Source organism: Tupaia chinensis, unplaced genomic scaffold (assembly GCF_000334495.1).
Source record: "Tupaia chinensis unplaced genomic scaffold, TupChi_1.0 Scaffold000404_1, whole genome shotgun sequence".
Classification (NCBI taxonomy): domain Eukaryota; kingdom Metazoa; phylum Chordata; class Mammalia; order Scandentia; family Tupaiidae; genus Tupaia; species Tupaia belangeri.
Window position 1 is genome coordinate 2,534,280 of NW_006159906.1, and position 12,670 is coordinate 2,546,949.

Consider the following 12,670-nt stretch of genomic DNA (forward strand, 5'->3'; position numbering starts at 1 on the left):
TTGCAAATCATGCTAGGTTTGTGTGTGTATGCCCAAAATCCCAGAAGAGAGTGGAGAAGAGATTGTGGGTGTGGCTATCTCCCCGGAGGGTGATTTCTTACTTTCCCTGTCTCTGTCTCTCTCTGTCTCTCCAGTAAGTACACACACCCTATGGCAAAAACACATTTAAAAAAAAAGAAGATAGGTTTATTTCCAAGGTATATGTATATTTTCACTCATGATATGAACAACACAAACACGCACGTGCGTGCACACACACACACACACACACACACAAATCAATCACATCACTCTCCCTGCTGCTTAAAGCATCCCAGACCTCCTCCATGCTTAGAGCTCTGTCACCACGAGCCTGCGTTCAGCCAGCTCCTGCCTATGCACCACTCAGCAGCTGCTTAGGTATCTCCTGTGAGCAGAACCTACCTCGGCTCTGGGAACACAGCACAGCTCACGCATCCTCTCTAAGTGGCCTCACATCCTTGCGTCCCTTTGCCTCCTGTGCTGTCCTCAGAGCCTTGCCCTTGCTGTCCCTCCTACCCAGAGCTGCTTCCCGGCTCTGCCTAAGCCCTTCTCCGACCCCGCCTCATTTTAGTAAGATACCCGTCTCCACGCATTCCAGTCCACGCCACCCTCTGTACTTTCCAGACCTGACCACGTCCTGATTGCGTGTTTGTTACACGTGGGCTCCCTGTGCTGTGAGCTCCTTGGAGACCTTGTCCCTGTGCCTCTCTGACACTGGTGGCCTCTGTGTCTGGTGTGTCTGCAGCTGCCCTGGTGCCCTTACTTTGGTGCTGGAATTTAATGGCTTTTAAGGAAACAGGAGGACATCTGCTCATGTGTGTGTGCGCGTATGCACACACGTCCATTCACGTGATTTTCAAGCAGGCGGGCTGTGTGTGGGGATGTGATGCCACGTCCTGCTCTTTCTCTGAGCGTTAATGGAGAGTTAGAGCAGGGACCAGCCTTGTGTGGGGAGAGGAGAGGGATGTGAGCACTAAGCTCCCTGGTTCTGAACTCAGGGCCCGTGTCACCTTCTCTGCTTGCCTGGCCCTGTGTCAGGATGCAGGCTGCTGGTCGCAGACGGGCTGACAGGCTGTCCCACGTGCAGGTGGTGCAGCTGAAGGCGGTGTTCCCACACGGTGCAGGCTTCGTGCTGGCCTTCGAGTTCATGCTGTCAGATCTGGCTGAGGTGGTGCGCCGTGCCCGGAGGCCACTGGCCCAAGCACAGGTCAAGAGCTACCTGCAGATGCTGCTCAAGGGCGTTGCCTTCTGCCATGCCAGCAACATCGTGCACCGGGTCAGTCCCAGTCCCCATGGGGGTGGTCACAGGGGAGGAGGTGCAGGTCTCAGGGGCCTTCAGGTAAGCAGCTGTGGTGTGGCCTTGGAGGGGTCGGGGCTGGGCCGACGTGCGCATTATCCCAAGGTCCTGTGGGGTTAGGGAGGAACTAATGGGTCCTTTGGTACCCCAGGACCTGAAACCGGCCAACCTGCTCATCAGCGCCTCAGGCCAGCTGAAGATAGCAGACTTCGGCCTGGCCCGGGTCTTCTCCCCCGATGGCAGCCGCCTCTACACACACCAGGTAGCCACCAGGTAAGAGGGCTCAGTCACCCTCCGGCTCTCACAGGGAAGAGGCGCTTCTGTGTCTTTTGTGCAGACACTGCCGGGGGTCCAGTGTGGGGCTGGCAACCTCCTGAGTGGCCTCCTGTCAGACCAGTAGCCTGGCCATGACCCCCAGCCCTCTTCTTTGCAGGTGGTACCGAGCCCCCGAGCTCCTGTACGGTGCCCGCCAGTATGACCAGGGCGTCGACCTGTGGTGAGACTCGTGGGCAGGCAGGAGTAGCGAGGTCTGGGGCTCCAGAGCACTACGCTGCATGGTGGGCTTTTCGCCAGCTGAGCTCTCAGTTGCTTTGGGGTTTTCTCCCTGGTTGGGTATTCCGAGCAGTTTGGGGTTGGTATTCCTCACCATGAAGTGTTTGAGGTAGGAGCGGGTCAGGCTCGAGGTGGGGCCTGTCTGAGCGGCGTGTGGGAGGTTAAAGAGCAGGGTGGTATATCTGACGACTGGTTGCAGGCCTGCGTCCCAGGCCTCTGTGGGAGGGCGTACTGTGCACCCAGGGGCCTGCACTTTAGGGGCTGATTTGCATGTCTTCCCCAGAAAGTGCAGGGGTAGGTGCAGGTCCTAGAATGAGAGGCTCCCAAATGGGGTTACCCTGTGTTCTGGGACTGAGGGCTTTTGAGTGTTCAGGTGTCTGTACCCCTGAACATGAAGCCTCTGGACTGGCTTGTGGAGGCCTTGGCCCTGGTGTGAGGTGTTGGAGTGGAGAGGGTAGGTCTGTCCCTTGGTAGAGATCTCTGAGCTGCTTGGGGTTCTTATCCACAGGGCCGTGGGCTGCATCATGGGAGAACTGTTGAACGGATCACCCCTTTTCCCAGGCGAGAATGACATCGAGCAGCTTTGCTGTGTGCTTCGCGTCTTGGGCACCCCCAGCCCTCAAGTCTGGCCGGTTTGTGGGGGATCCTGGTGGGAGGGGAGTGATGGCCCATGACTGCTCCCTTTGCCTCTTCTTGCTCTGGTCCCAGCCCTTCCTTAGCCCACAGGGACTGGCCCAACTCAGTTCCCTCCATCCTGCCACATTGAAGGCAGAGGCCTGATCCCATCCTCTGCCCTCCCCACTTGGCACACACATGTGCATTGTCTCAGCAAGAGGGCAAGGGGATGTTTGAAGGAATGGAGGAGTGCATGAGGGAATGGTGATGGTGAGGGTCATAAGGGACAGGGACAGGATGAGGGCGATGCAGCTCACGTGCCCCTTCCCCTTCTCGTCGCCCAGGAGATCACCGAGCTTCCCGACTACAACAAGATCTCCTTCAAGGAGCAGGCGCCCATGCCCCTGGAGGAGGTGCTACCCGACGCCCCTCCTCAGGCCCTGGACCTGCTGGCTCAGTTCCTCCTCTACCCACCTCGCCAGCGCATTGCGGCCTCCCAGGTAGGGTGCGAAGCTGTGAGCTCTGCTCCCTCAGCCCCCCACCCCCAGGTGCTGTGCTCTTTGGAGCCACGTAACCCCATCAGCAACTTCGCAGGCTGTGCTGGGTGGGGGGCCGGAGCAGAACAGGTGTGCTCTGATGGGCCCTTGGAGCAGCTGTACTCTGAAGGGCAGAGGTGATCCGAGGCTGGGGACAGGGAGGTGATGGGTTTCCTTCTGTCCCTTTCTTGCCCTTCCAGGCCCTTCTACATCAGTACTTCTTCACGGCACCCTTGCCTGCCCACCCATCCGAACTACCAATTCCCCAGCGCCCTGGGGGACCTGCCCCCAAGGCCCACCCGGGCCCTCCTCATGTCCATGACTTCCATGTGGATCGGCCTCTTGAAGAGTCACTCTTGAACCCAGAGTGGATTCGGCCCTTTATCCCGGAGGGGTGAGATGCTGTCCCGTTCTCATGTCCAGGACCATGGGGCTGCTCATGCCTCTGACCCACCTGGCTCGATCTGCTGAGGCCTTCCCCACAGCTACACTGGGCCTGCTCAGTGTCTTGCCCTGCTCCACTGTGTCTGCTCCCTTGCCTCTCAAGGACTGGACTCGAGGAGGCAGAGGTTTTGCTCCAGAGCCAAGGTGGTGCGAACGTCCAGCCTGGCAGAGGAGGATACCGTGGCCTGTGCTCCTTTGGCCTCTGTGTGCTGCCGACGTGACCATCGAGAGCCTGAGCTCTGGGAACGCCACATAGGCCTCTTGCCATGGTGCTGGCTCTCAGGGTCCTGCGAAAACTGTCTCTGGGAGGTGTGACAAGTGAGATGCTCTCAAGTGGAAGCCTCAAGGGGGGAGGAAGGTTGGTTGGTTTTTGCTCTCAGAAATGTCGAATGCTGCAGTGCAGTGTTGAGAGTTATCAGGAGAGCCTGAGTGACTTGGTCTGTGTCTGTTCCTCTGCTCCTGTCTCTGGGAGTGGCTGAGATGGTATCTTCTCCTGACCCTTGACTTTTTTTATTATTTTTAATTTATTTTTTAGAAGATTTACTTAATTTTGTTTATTCGTTCATTTATTTTAATTTGATCAGAGAGAGGCACAGAGAGAGAGAGGCGCGTGTGCACACACACACACACACACACACACAGGCAAAGTGAGAAAGCAAGCTACCAGGTCCGGGACTCAGACCGTGGTCGGCCATGTGGGAGCGTTCAGTGCCTTTACCACAGCGCCACCTGCTGGTCCCTAGTGTTATTTATTTATTTATTTTATTTTTTTATGAGTGTGAGCAGTAGAGAGGAAGACAGTTGTTTTTGGCAGGGGTACCACGTTCTTGTCCTCCTGCTCCTGTCTCCCAGTTAGCTGGAACCAGGGGCACATACCACCACGCTTGGCCATTTCAGGCTGGGCCGTGAGCCCACCCTGGGCCTCCCCTCTTTCAGTCACTGCAGTGGCACCTTTTCACACGTACCGCCCTAGCTGGGCCTGGGGGATCGCCAGGAAGGTGGCTCCATTCGCAGCCTCTGTGCCTGGAGTTTCCTGTTGCTTCTTCTGAGTGCTCATGTGGAAGCGACGGGGACAGAACTCAGGGCCCAAGGTGGCTTCAGGCTGTATCCAGCGGGAGGCCCTCCACTCACGGGTTTGCAGCGTGGTGGGGTGCGCCAGAGCAGCTGTACAGGAGGAAACTGGTTCATTAACCCAGTAGGTCCCAGTCCAGTCCCAACTGGCCGTTTTTTCTTATTTCATTATCATTTATAAGATGATTCTAAAGCTATATGGGAATGTGGCGGGGTAGAGGGCCAAGAGGAGGCAGCAGAACCAGAAGCAGGAGAGGGACTTGTGAAAAGACTCACCCTCAACTTCCTGTGAGGCTGTACAATAATTCTGACAGCAGGATGTCGGTTCAAGGGTGGATAAAAGTGGACAGACTAGAGAGACCGTGCTCCCTCGTTCTTAAATGTGGTTCATGCTTCATGTGGGTGAACTGAGCACCGAGGCTGTGGAGGTGACTGACACTGCCACAGCCGCCAGCCTCCACACACAGGGAAGACGGGACATGCAACCCCAGGTGCTGCTTTCGGGGAAGTTTGCTGTTTTCATGGTCCAGCTTCTCTATTTCTCTAGCCACAGCTGCAGACTGCCCAGCTGAGCTTGCCTCATTTCTCCTCTCGCCTCTCCACAGATGGGAGCCTGACCTAGACTTAATGTGTGTGGAAACTGTTTAAGATATGGTCAACTGAGGAAAAGCTCATTTGGTGATTGTCAATTGATGCCATAAATGATTTTTTCTTTCTTTCTTTAACCCATGATAGAGCGCATGTGTGATAGAACACCCTCCACAGGGCTCAGCCATGATCCCCTTTCTCCAGTCTCCAGCCTGTCAGGATCCAGGGCGTGCGCATGTGCCCCTGGCATGTTCTCAGACCAGCCAGGCCAGGGACTTGGGGCTTCCAGGCACATGGTCCAGTTCATTCCTGGGTGGGCCCCAGAGGCTGGGCCTTCTGCAGAGACCTTTCAGACGGTGTACACTGTGCAGTGATAACCAGGCGCGTAGGAGGTAAGAACTAAATAGGCAGCACAGACAGCAGAGCACAACCTGGGTATTCCTGGTGGCGGGCTCGCCAGACACAGACTGTATCACCCCTGCACTCTCATGTCCAGGATGGCTGGTAATTTCCAGGGTGATCACAAGGTTAGGATGAAGGGTATATAACGTCCATAACTGCCAGGAAAAATGGAATAATAAATAGCTTTATACAAGGAAGTTATAAATATGGGATGCAAATTAGACCTAGTGAGTAGTAAATAGGGCAGGGACCCTCAAGAGTCACTGTGGTAGGAAATGGCCACACATATATATTAAGATAGAGCCAATTTATAACATGGAGTCACTCTGGTCAAGCTTTTACTGTCACTAGAGATCGAGTATGAGCTCCCACTGCTTGTTCACACACAGCTGCTTACAGCAGAGCTGTTTACAGCCTGCTTGGTCAATCACAGCCCATCAGGGAATGCAGCCAGACCCTCTGCAGCCTGCCTTCCACCCTTCCCCCCTGGCTCTGGGCACCACGTGGTTATTATCTTCCTTCTGCTAACCCAGGTATACACCCAGAATTCACCACTTGGAATGGGACATCTGGATTCCCACTGGGGCAGTCAGCTAATTGGGCATCCAGGTACGGATGTTCATTCTTTCAAAGACCACTCAGCATGCGTGTTTAGATAAATTCCTCACCTGAGAGATGCAGGAAAAAGCCCAGGAAACCAAACAAGCCAGATACCATGACAGGCCTTCCCCTGCTAAATACTCATTAGCAAGCCTTAGAATCAATATGGCACCTAGCCCCGTATCCCGTGCAGTTGTCCTCTGGCAGCTGCCCACCCACATGCCTTTCAGGCATGGGGTTATAGTCCCTCCTACTACAGATCTTTACTTTTCTAGTAAAACTTCTCTTTTCCTACTTTACCAGTGTTTATGATTTTTCTGCATCTCAGGGCAGGTCTCTAATGTTAGAGACTTGCGTTATAGAGTAGTACAGAATGACTGACCACCAAAAGTTCAAGGGAGTTTTTATTAGCTGGCTAGCGGCTACAGCCTGAGGCTAGGGGCCTGGACCTACGGAAGTTTGAGCAGTCTTTTTATAGTGGGTCAGTTACCAGGGGGTTTTCATGTACATTACAGAAGCTGAATCAAGCAGGTTAATTATTTCTGAGGGCACTCTAGACCTTTGTTTAATGGTTTCTATGGCTTGGGCCAGGGGTCTGGTGATTGAGTTACATTGTTTTTTTTTGTTTGTTTGTTTGTTTTGAGTGGTTTCCGCTATAGGGCGCGTGCGCTCACCAGCCAGACAGAGAGAGACAGAAAGCGAGAAATCACCCTCCAGGGGGGATGGTCACACCGCAATCCCTTCTCCATTCTCCTCCCGGGATCTTGGGCACGCATGCACATGTGCCCAGCGTGAGTTCTAAGCCACTGGGTCCGGGATGCGAACTGTGGTTGACTACGTGGTAGTCCAGCGACATAGCCATTTCGCTAACTGCTGGTTCCCGATAGTTACATTGTTAAGGAACAGTTGAAACAAAAGGGTTTTGGGCCAGTTAGCAAAGACAGTAACATGTTGCCCTGGTGTGGTTTCCCATATGGCTGGCACAAGCTATTTTCTCATGGAAAGAGCAAGCAGGTTTACAGAAGCAGACAGCCATGTAAGGGTAAGGGAACAAAATGGAGGAACAGTTGCTCACATGCAGGATCTAATGTGCGGCCTTCCACACTTGGACCTAAAGAACCGAGAATTTCACAGGACAGCTCAACTCCCCCATCTATAGGAACACTCCCTGTAGGCCGCTCACTCCCCGCAAGTTCCTTTTGAGCAGCACTGACCTTACCAAGGAGCTGGCATTTCTTCTCAATATGATAGCCAGACTTTCTGCAAGCTGCTTCTCTCTTATAAAATCAGCTTCTCAGAGACTGAACAAGCCTAAATAAAAGCAAGAAGCCTGAATGAAGCCCCTCTGACACAGATAAAAACCCCCACACCTCACGTTTTCATTGGCAACCCGTTTCCTGGGACCCACTCCCTGCCTGGGCACTCTGATCTTTCCCCTCTTAATAAATTCTCTATTTGACTCTTTTCTGTGTCCAGGTCTCTTAATTCTTCATGAGTGTGAGACAAGAATTGGGTTCACTGCTATTCCTGCATTGGATGTTGTGCCCATGTACCCCAACTTCCTGCATCATACTTTTTCTGCATCAAATATATAGCACATAGTAAGATGGTAGTTTTAAACAACATAACCAAAATCTGAATGTAAATAGAGTAAATATGGTAGCTGAGATAAAGATTGTTACCATTAAAAAAGGCTTGATGGGACCAGCTGAGGATGTAATGGTTACATCGCTGGACTCCCACATAGTCGACTATAGTTCAAGTCCCAGACTGGGTGACTTGAAACTCAACGCTGGGCACGTGTGTGCGTGCCCAAGATCCTGAAAGAATGGAAGAGAAGGATTGTGGCATGGCCATTCTCCATGGGAGGTGATTTCTTGCTTTCTGTCTGTCTCTCACTGGTGAGTATGCATGCCCTATAGCAAAAATCTCTCCAAAAGAAAAATAATAATGATGAATATAATTAAATAAAATAATTCTTGGAGGAAAAGGCGGGTTGGATATGTAGTCCAGCAGTTAAGGGAGCCTGATTCTATATGTTGACTGTGGTTTGAATCCCAGGCCCAACAGCTGGGGAAACATGCCAGGCGTGTGTGCATTCTTGCCTCAAATCCTACAGGATGGAGAGAAATGGAGGGAAAAAGATTGTGACATGACCATATCCCATTGAGGGAGTGCTTTCTCTGTCTCTGGTGACCATTTGCACCCTCTGGCAATGACAACAGAAAAAAAAAAAGCATTAAGCAAAATGTGTTATTTACAAAAGAGAAATCTTAAAATGTAGATTCCTGAAGTTTGCAAGTAAAAGGATAAAAAATAGTTGGTATGCACACAAACCAAAAAGCTAGAGCAGTTACTTGATATCAGATGGTGGATTTTAAAGCACAGAGTAGTTATTTAATGTTAGATATAGATTTTAGAACAAAGAGCATTATTAGGGATAAATACGGTCTAATGATAAGATCCAATTCATTGGCAAATCTTTCTGAATTTGTGTGGATCTAATAATCTCTTAAGTTTTTAATAGATATGAATGTAAACCAAACAGTAACAAAACTAAACATCAGAAAGACAATTCTTCCAAAGCAATAGCTCTCCAAGAAACAAGAAGACAAAAATAGGGGACCAGCAGGTGGCATTGTGTTTAAGGCACTGGACACACCTACACGGCCAACCATGGTTCAAGTTCCAGACCTGGTAGCTTGGCTTGTGGCTTGCTTTCTCACTTTCCCTCTCTCTTTGGTCAAATTAAAATAAATGAATAATTTTTTTTTTTTATTATTGGAGAGGTTTTTGCTATAGGGCACGTGTGCTCACCAGACAGACAGAGAGAGACAGACAGAAAGCGAGAAATCACCCCCCAGGGGAGATGGTCACACCGCAATCCTTTCTCCTCCATTCTCCTCTCGGGATCCTGGGCACTCATGCACACGCGCCCGGTGTGAGTTTAAGCCGCCGGGTCGGGGACTCGAACCACAGTCGACTACGTGGGAGTCCAGCGACATAGCCATTATGCTAACTGCTGGTCCCAATGAATAATTCTTAAAAAAAAAAAAAAGACAATTCAGAATGTAGGAAATTTGGTCTAGAAGATGAACAGATTGATCTTGTGGTTATACAAAAATAATCCAGATTTAAGACTATGAGAAGACTGTTGCAGTAGGGAGAGCACTCTGCTCTTAGGGTCTGTGAGGATCTCAAACTCAAACAGAAAGGGCTTTTCTTTCTTAGGGTGAGCAGGAATAGCAGAAATGGGGACCAGCACTGGGGGGGTGAGCAGACAGCATAATCAGATGTTTTGGGAAATGTTTATTTCCTTGAACAACAGATTCTTGAGTGGCTACATCATAGTGCTTAAAGGTGAGGATGAGCCAGAGTTCAAGTCATGGAGAGAAGCCTGACTGCAATTTAGTTTATTGTCAGTGGGTAGGTAACAGGCAGTCGTGAGCAGTTGGTTAATGTAGAACTCTATGTTCTCAGGCACTCACAAAATAGTAAGTTTACCATAAACTCGGTCATAACAAATTTCAAAGGATCAAAATAATACAAGGTAGGCCCAGCCTCTGTAGCATAACCAGTAGTGTGCGAGACTGCAGGGCAGGAGGCTGTGTACCTGTCACTGAGTCTGCTGACTGGCTGGCCTAAAGGTGCCAGGTGGTATGCAGATTAAGTGTAAGGTGAACTGATTTCACCTGAGTCCTGACCTGCACCCTCTCCACCCATTTCTTTGTCAGACTGACACCTTTCCCTTACCTCCACCAGACCTTAAACTGAACCTTAAAACTGACCTTACTCTGAAACTGATTCTCACATTGACCCTCACCCTGATTTTAACCTCAGGTGACTTGGAACTTAACCTAGTCTGTCAGTGGGACTTTTCACTGAGCCAAATTCTGATCCTGACCTCTCACTGATCAGGACCCTGAGTCTGACACTCAGCATTTGAGTGTGTGCCGTATCCTCAGTCTGACTTTGACCCATAACTCTGTCTAAACTGAATTCTCACCCTGACAGCGATTATCCTGACCCACTCTGACCTTGAATTTAAGTTAATTTGTACACTGAAACTGAACCTCACCCGCTCTCTGACCCTGACAACCACCTTAACCCAGACCTCAGCCTCACTCTGACTTTGAGATGACCTTGGATTGATCTAACATCAACTTGACAGTGAGCCTGAACCTGATGCTTAACCTTCACTGTTAACCCACCTTGAACCTGTTGAGACCTTGAATTTTACTTTGAACTCAGCCCCACCCCTGAAACTGAACTTCACCTTGACATTGATGCTCACTGTTAGACTGACCCTCGACCTGACTGGGATTACCATCATCTTAATTATGACCTGCCCTCACCTGAACCTGGCCTTGACCATGAGCCATTTCCCAACCTCCCATAGCTGTATGCAGAGTAATGGCCTTGAAGATGTCCCTATGACTGTTGCTTTACATGGCAGATGGAACTTTGGAGATGTGTTAAAGGGTACAGACCTTGCAAATAGAAGAGTATCCTGAAATATATGGTGGAATGTAGTCTAATCACACTCAGCGTGTCCTGGTTACAGTGAGGGAGATGGCGGTGGTTGTACTTGACCCACTATTGGTGCTGTGAAGGTGGAGTAGGGACCATAAGTCCACGAATGCTGGAAGCCAGGAGTGGCTCAGCTGACAACCTGCAATGAATGAAAACCTTTCTTTTTTTTTGGAGAGATTTTTGTTATAGGACACGTGTGCTTGCCAGAAAGACAGAGAGAGACACGGAAACTGAAAAATCACCTCCCAGAGGGGATGACCATGCTGCAATCCCTTCTCCTCCATTCTCCTCTTGGGATCTTGGGCACGCACTCACATGTGCCCGGCGTGAGTTTTAAGCCACTGGGTCCGGGACACGAACCGTGGTCGACTACATGGGAGTCCAGTGACATAGCCATTACGCCAACTGCTGGTCCCATTCTTTCTTAAAACAGTAAGAAACTGGATTGTGCTAACAACCTTGGTGAACAAGGGGGAAAGCCCAGGTGATACTTTGTTTCCTTGTTTTTCCCTTTTTTAAATTACTGTGGGAGGACAAGTGGGAGAGAGAGAAAAAAACAAAAACACCCCCCTGCTTCCCCAAAGGAGTGATCACCACAATCATCCTCCAGTTCTTTATCCCATCAGAATCCTAGATACTTCTGTTTTTCAAGATGCCACAAACAGGAGTTCAACCCAGGTGGGCCATGAGGTATCTGGTTTCCTCTGAGCAACAATTAACAGCTATGTCAAGCTAAGGGGCTCCCAGTTGATATTTTGATTTTGGCCAAGTGAGGTAAACCAGATGTCTGACCTACCGAACTAGAAGATAAGTATTTGTAATTTTAAGCTGCTAAGTTTTTGGTAATATGTTAAGGTACCAATAAAACTAATAAACTTGATTTTAAAGTGACCTTGACCTTGACAATGACCCTCATGCTCACCCTGACTTGGAAGCTGATGATAACCATTATCATCACATTGATCATGACCCTGAATCTCACATAACCTTAATCCTGAACATCTATGTCATACTCACCTTGAACCCAGAACTGATCCTGGGTCCTACCCAGAACCAGACATTCACTATCAACCTGAATCTAACTCTCAATCTTCCTCACCCTGACCCCAATCCACCCTGTCCCTGAACTTGACTTTGACCATAAAGTGACCCTAACATTCACCTTATCTGTAATCCTTTAATGTATCATTCCTGATTTGGACCCATACCAAGACCCTAATCCACATACTATCACTGTGACCATGAATTTGATCTTGAATACAACCCCAGCCTTCAAGATTGTACCATACTGACCTTGGCCCTGGTCCGTTTTACCTTGATTCTTAGCCTGACCTTTACCCTGAACAGACACTCTAACTCTGATTTTATAATTTGTCTCTTATCTTACTCTCATCTTTTTTTTTTTTTTAAGAGGTTTTTTTTTTTGCTATAGGGCGCGTGCGCTTGCCAGGCAGACAGAGAGAGACAGAGACAGCGAGAAATCACCCCCCAGGGCAGATGGTCAGGGGGAATGGTCATACCGCAATCCCTTCTCCTCCATTCTCCTCTCAGGATCTTGGACACGTGCCCGGCGTGAGTTTTAAGCCACCGGGTCCGGGACGCGAACCGGGGTCGACTACGTGCGAGTCCAGCGACATAGTCATTACGCTAACTGCTGGTTCCCTCTTACTCTCATCTTGAAGATGACCCTGATTAAGTTCTAGACCTTGAACTTGGTCTTGACCTTAAGTTACAGTCCAGTCCAGGGGCTTGACTTTTGTCACAGTCGGAGCAAGACTCAGGAGACACCAAAAGGAAAGTTTATTGAGAGAAAGCACCTGAGGGTCTGAACGCGGAGATGCCTCAGCCCACCCACCAGGAGGGAGGGGACTCCTTTTACAGGGTTATCAAGCTAGCTTGAGAGACTGCATGTGCGCAAGCGCTGGGAACCTGCGGGCCTTAGCTAAGCCAGCGGAAGCCCGGAGCACGGCGGGCTGGGCATGGCTTAGCTAAACGGGCAGAAGGAGGGGCT

The 12,670-nt window shown here is 50.2% G+C and overlaps 1 protein-coding gene across 1 annotated transcript in view; it reads left to right on the plus strand.

Moving 5' to 3' along the window:
- CDK20 (cyclin dependent kinase 20) overlaps positions 1 to 4,051 on the plus strand; it is a 7,128-nt gene extending 3,077 nt beyond the window's left edge. The window contains exons 3-8 of the mRNA XM_006154340.2: positions 1,109 to 1,297; positions 1,470 to 1,591; positions 1,752 to 1,814; positions 2,379 to 2,502; positions 2,830 to 2,985; positions 3,222 to 4,051. Coding sequence (XP_006154402.1) covers positions 1,109 to 1,297; positions 1,470 to 1,591; positions 1,752 to 1,814; positions 2,379 to 2,502; positions 2,830 to 2,985; positions 3,222 to 3,419 — 852 coding nt within the window. The 3' untranslated portion in view covers positions 3,420 to 4,051. The remainder of the gene's footprint in view (positions 1 to 1,108; positions 1,298 to 1,469; positions 1,592 to 1,751; positions 1,815 to 2,378; positions 2,503 to 2,829; positions 2,986 to 3,221) is intronic.
- The last annotated feature ends 8,619 nt before the right edge of the window (positions 4,052 to 12,670 follow it).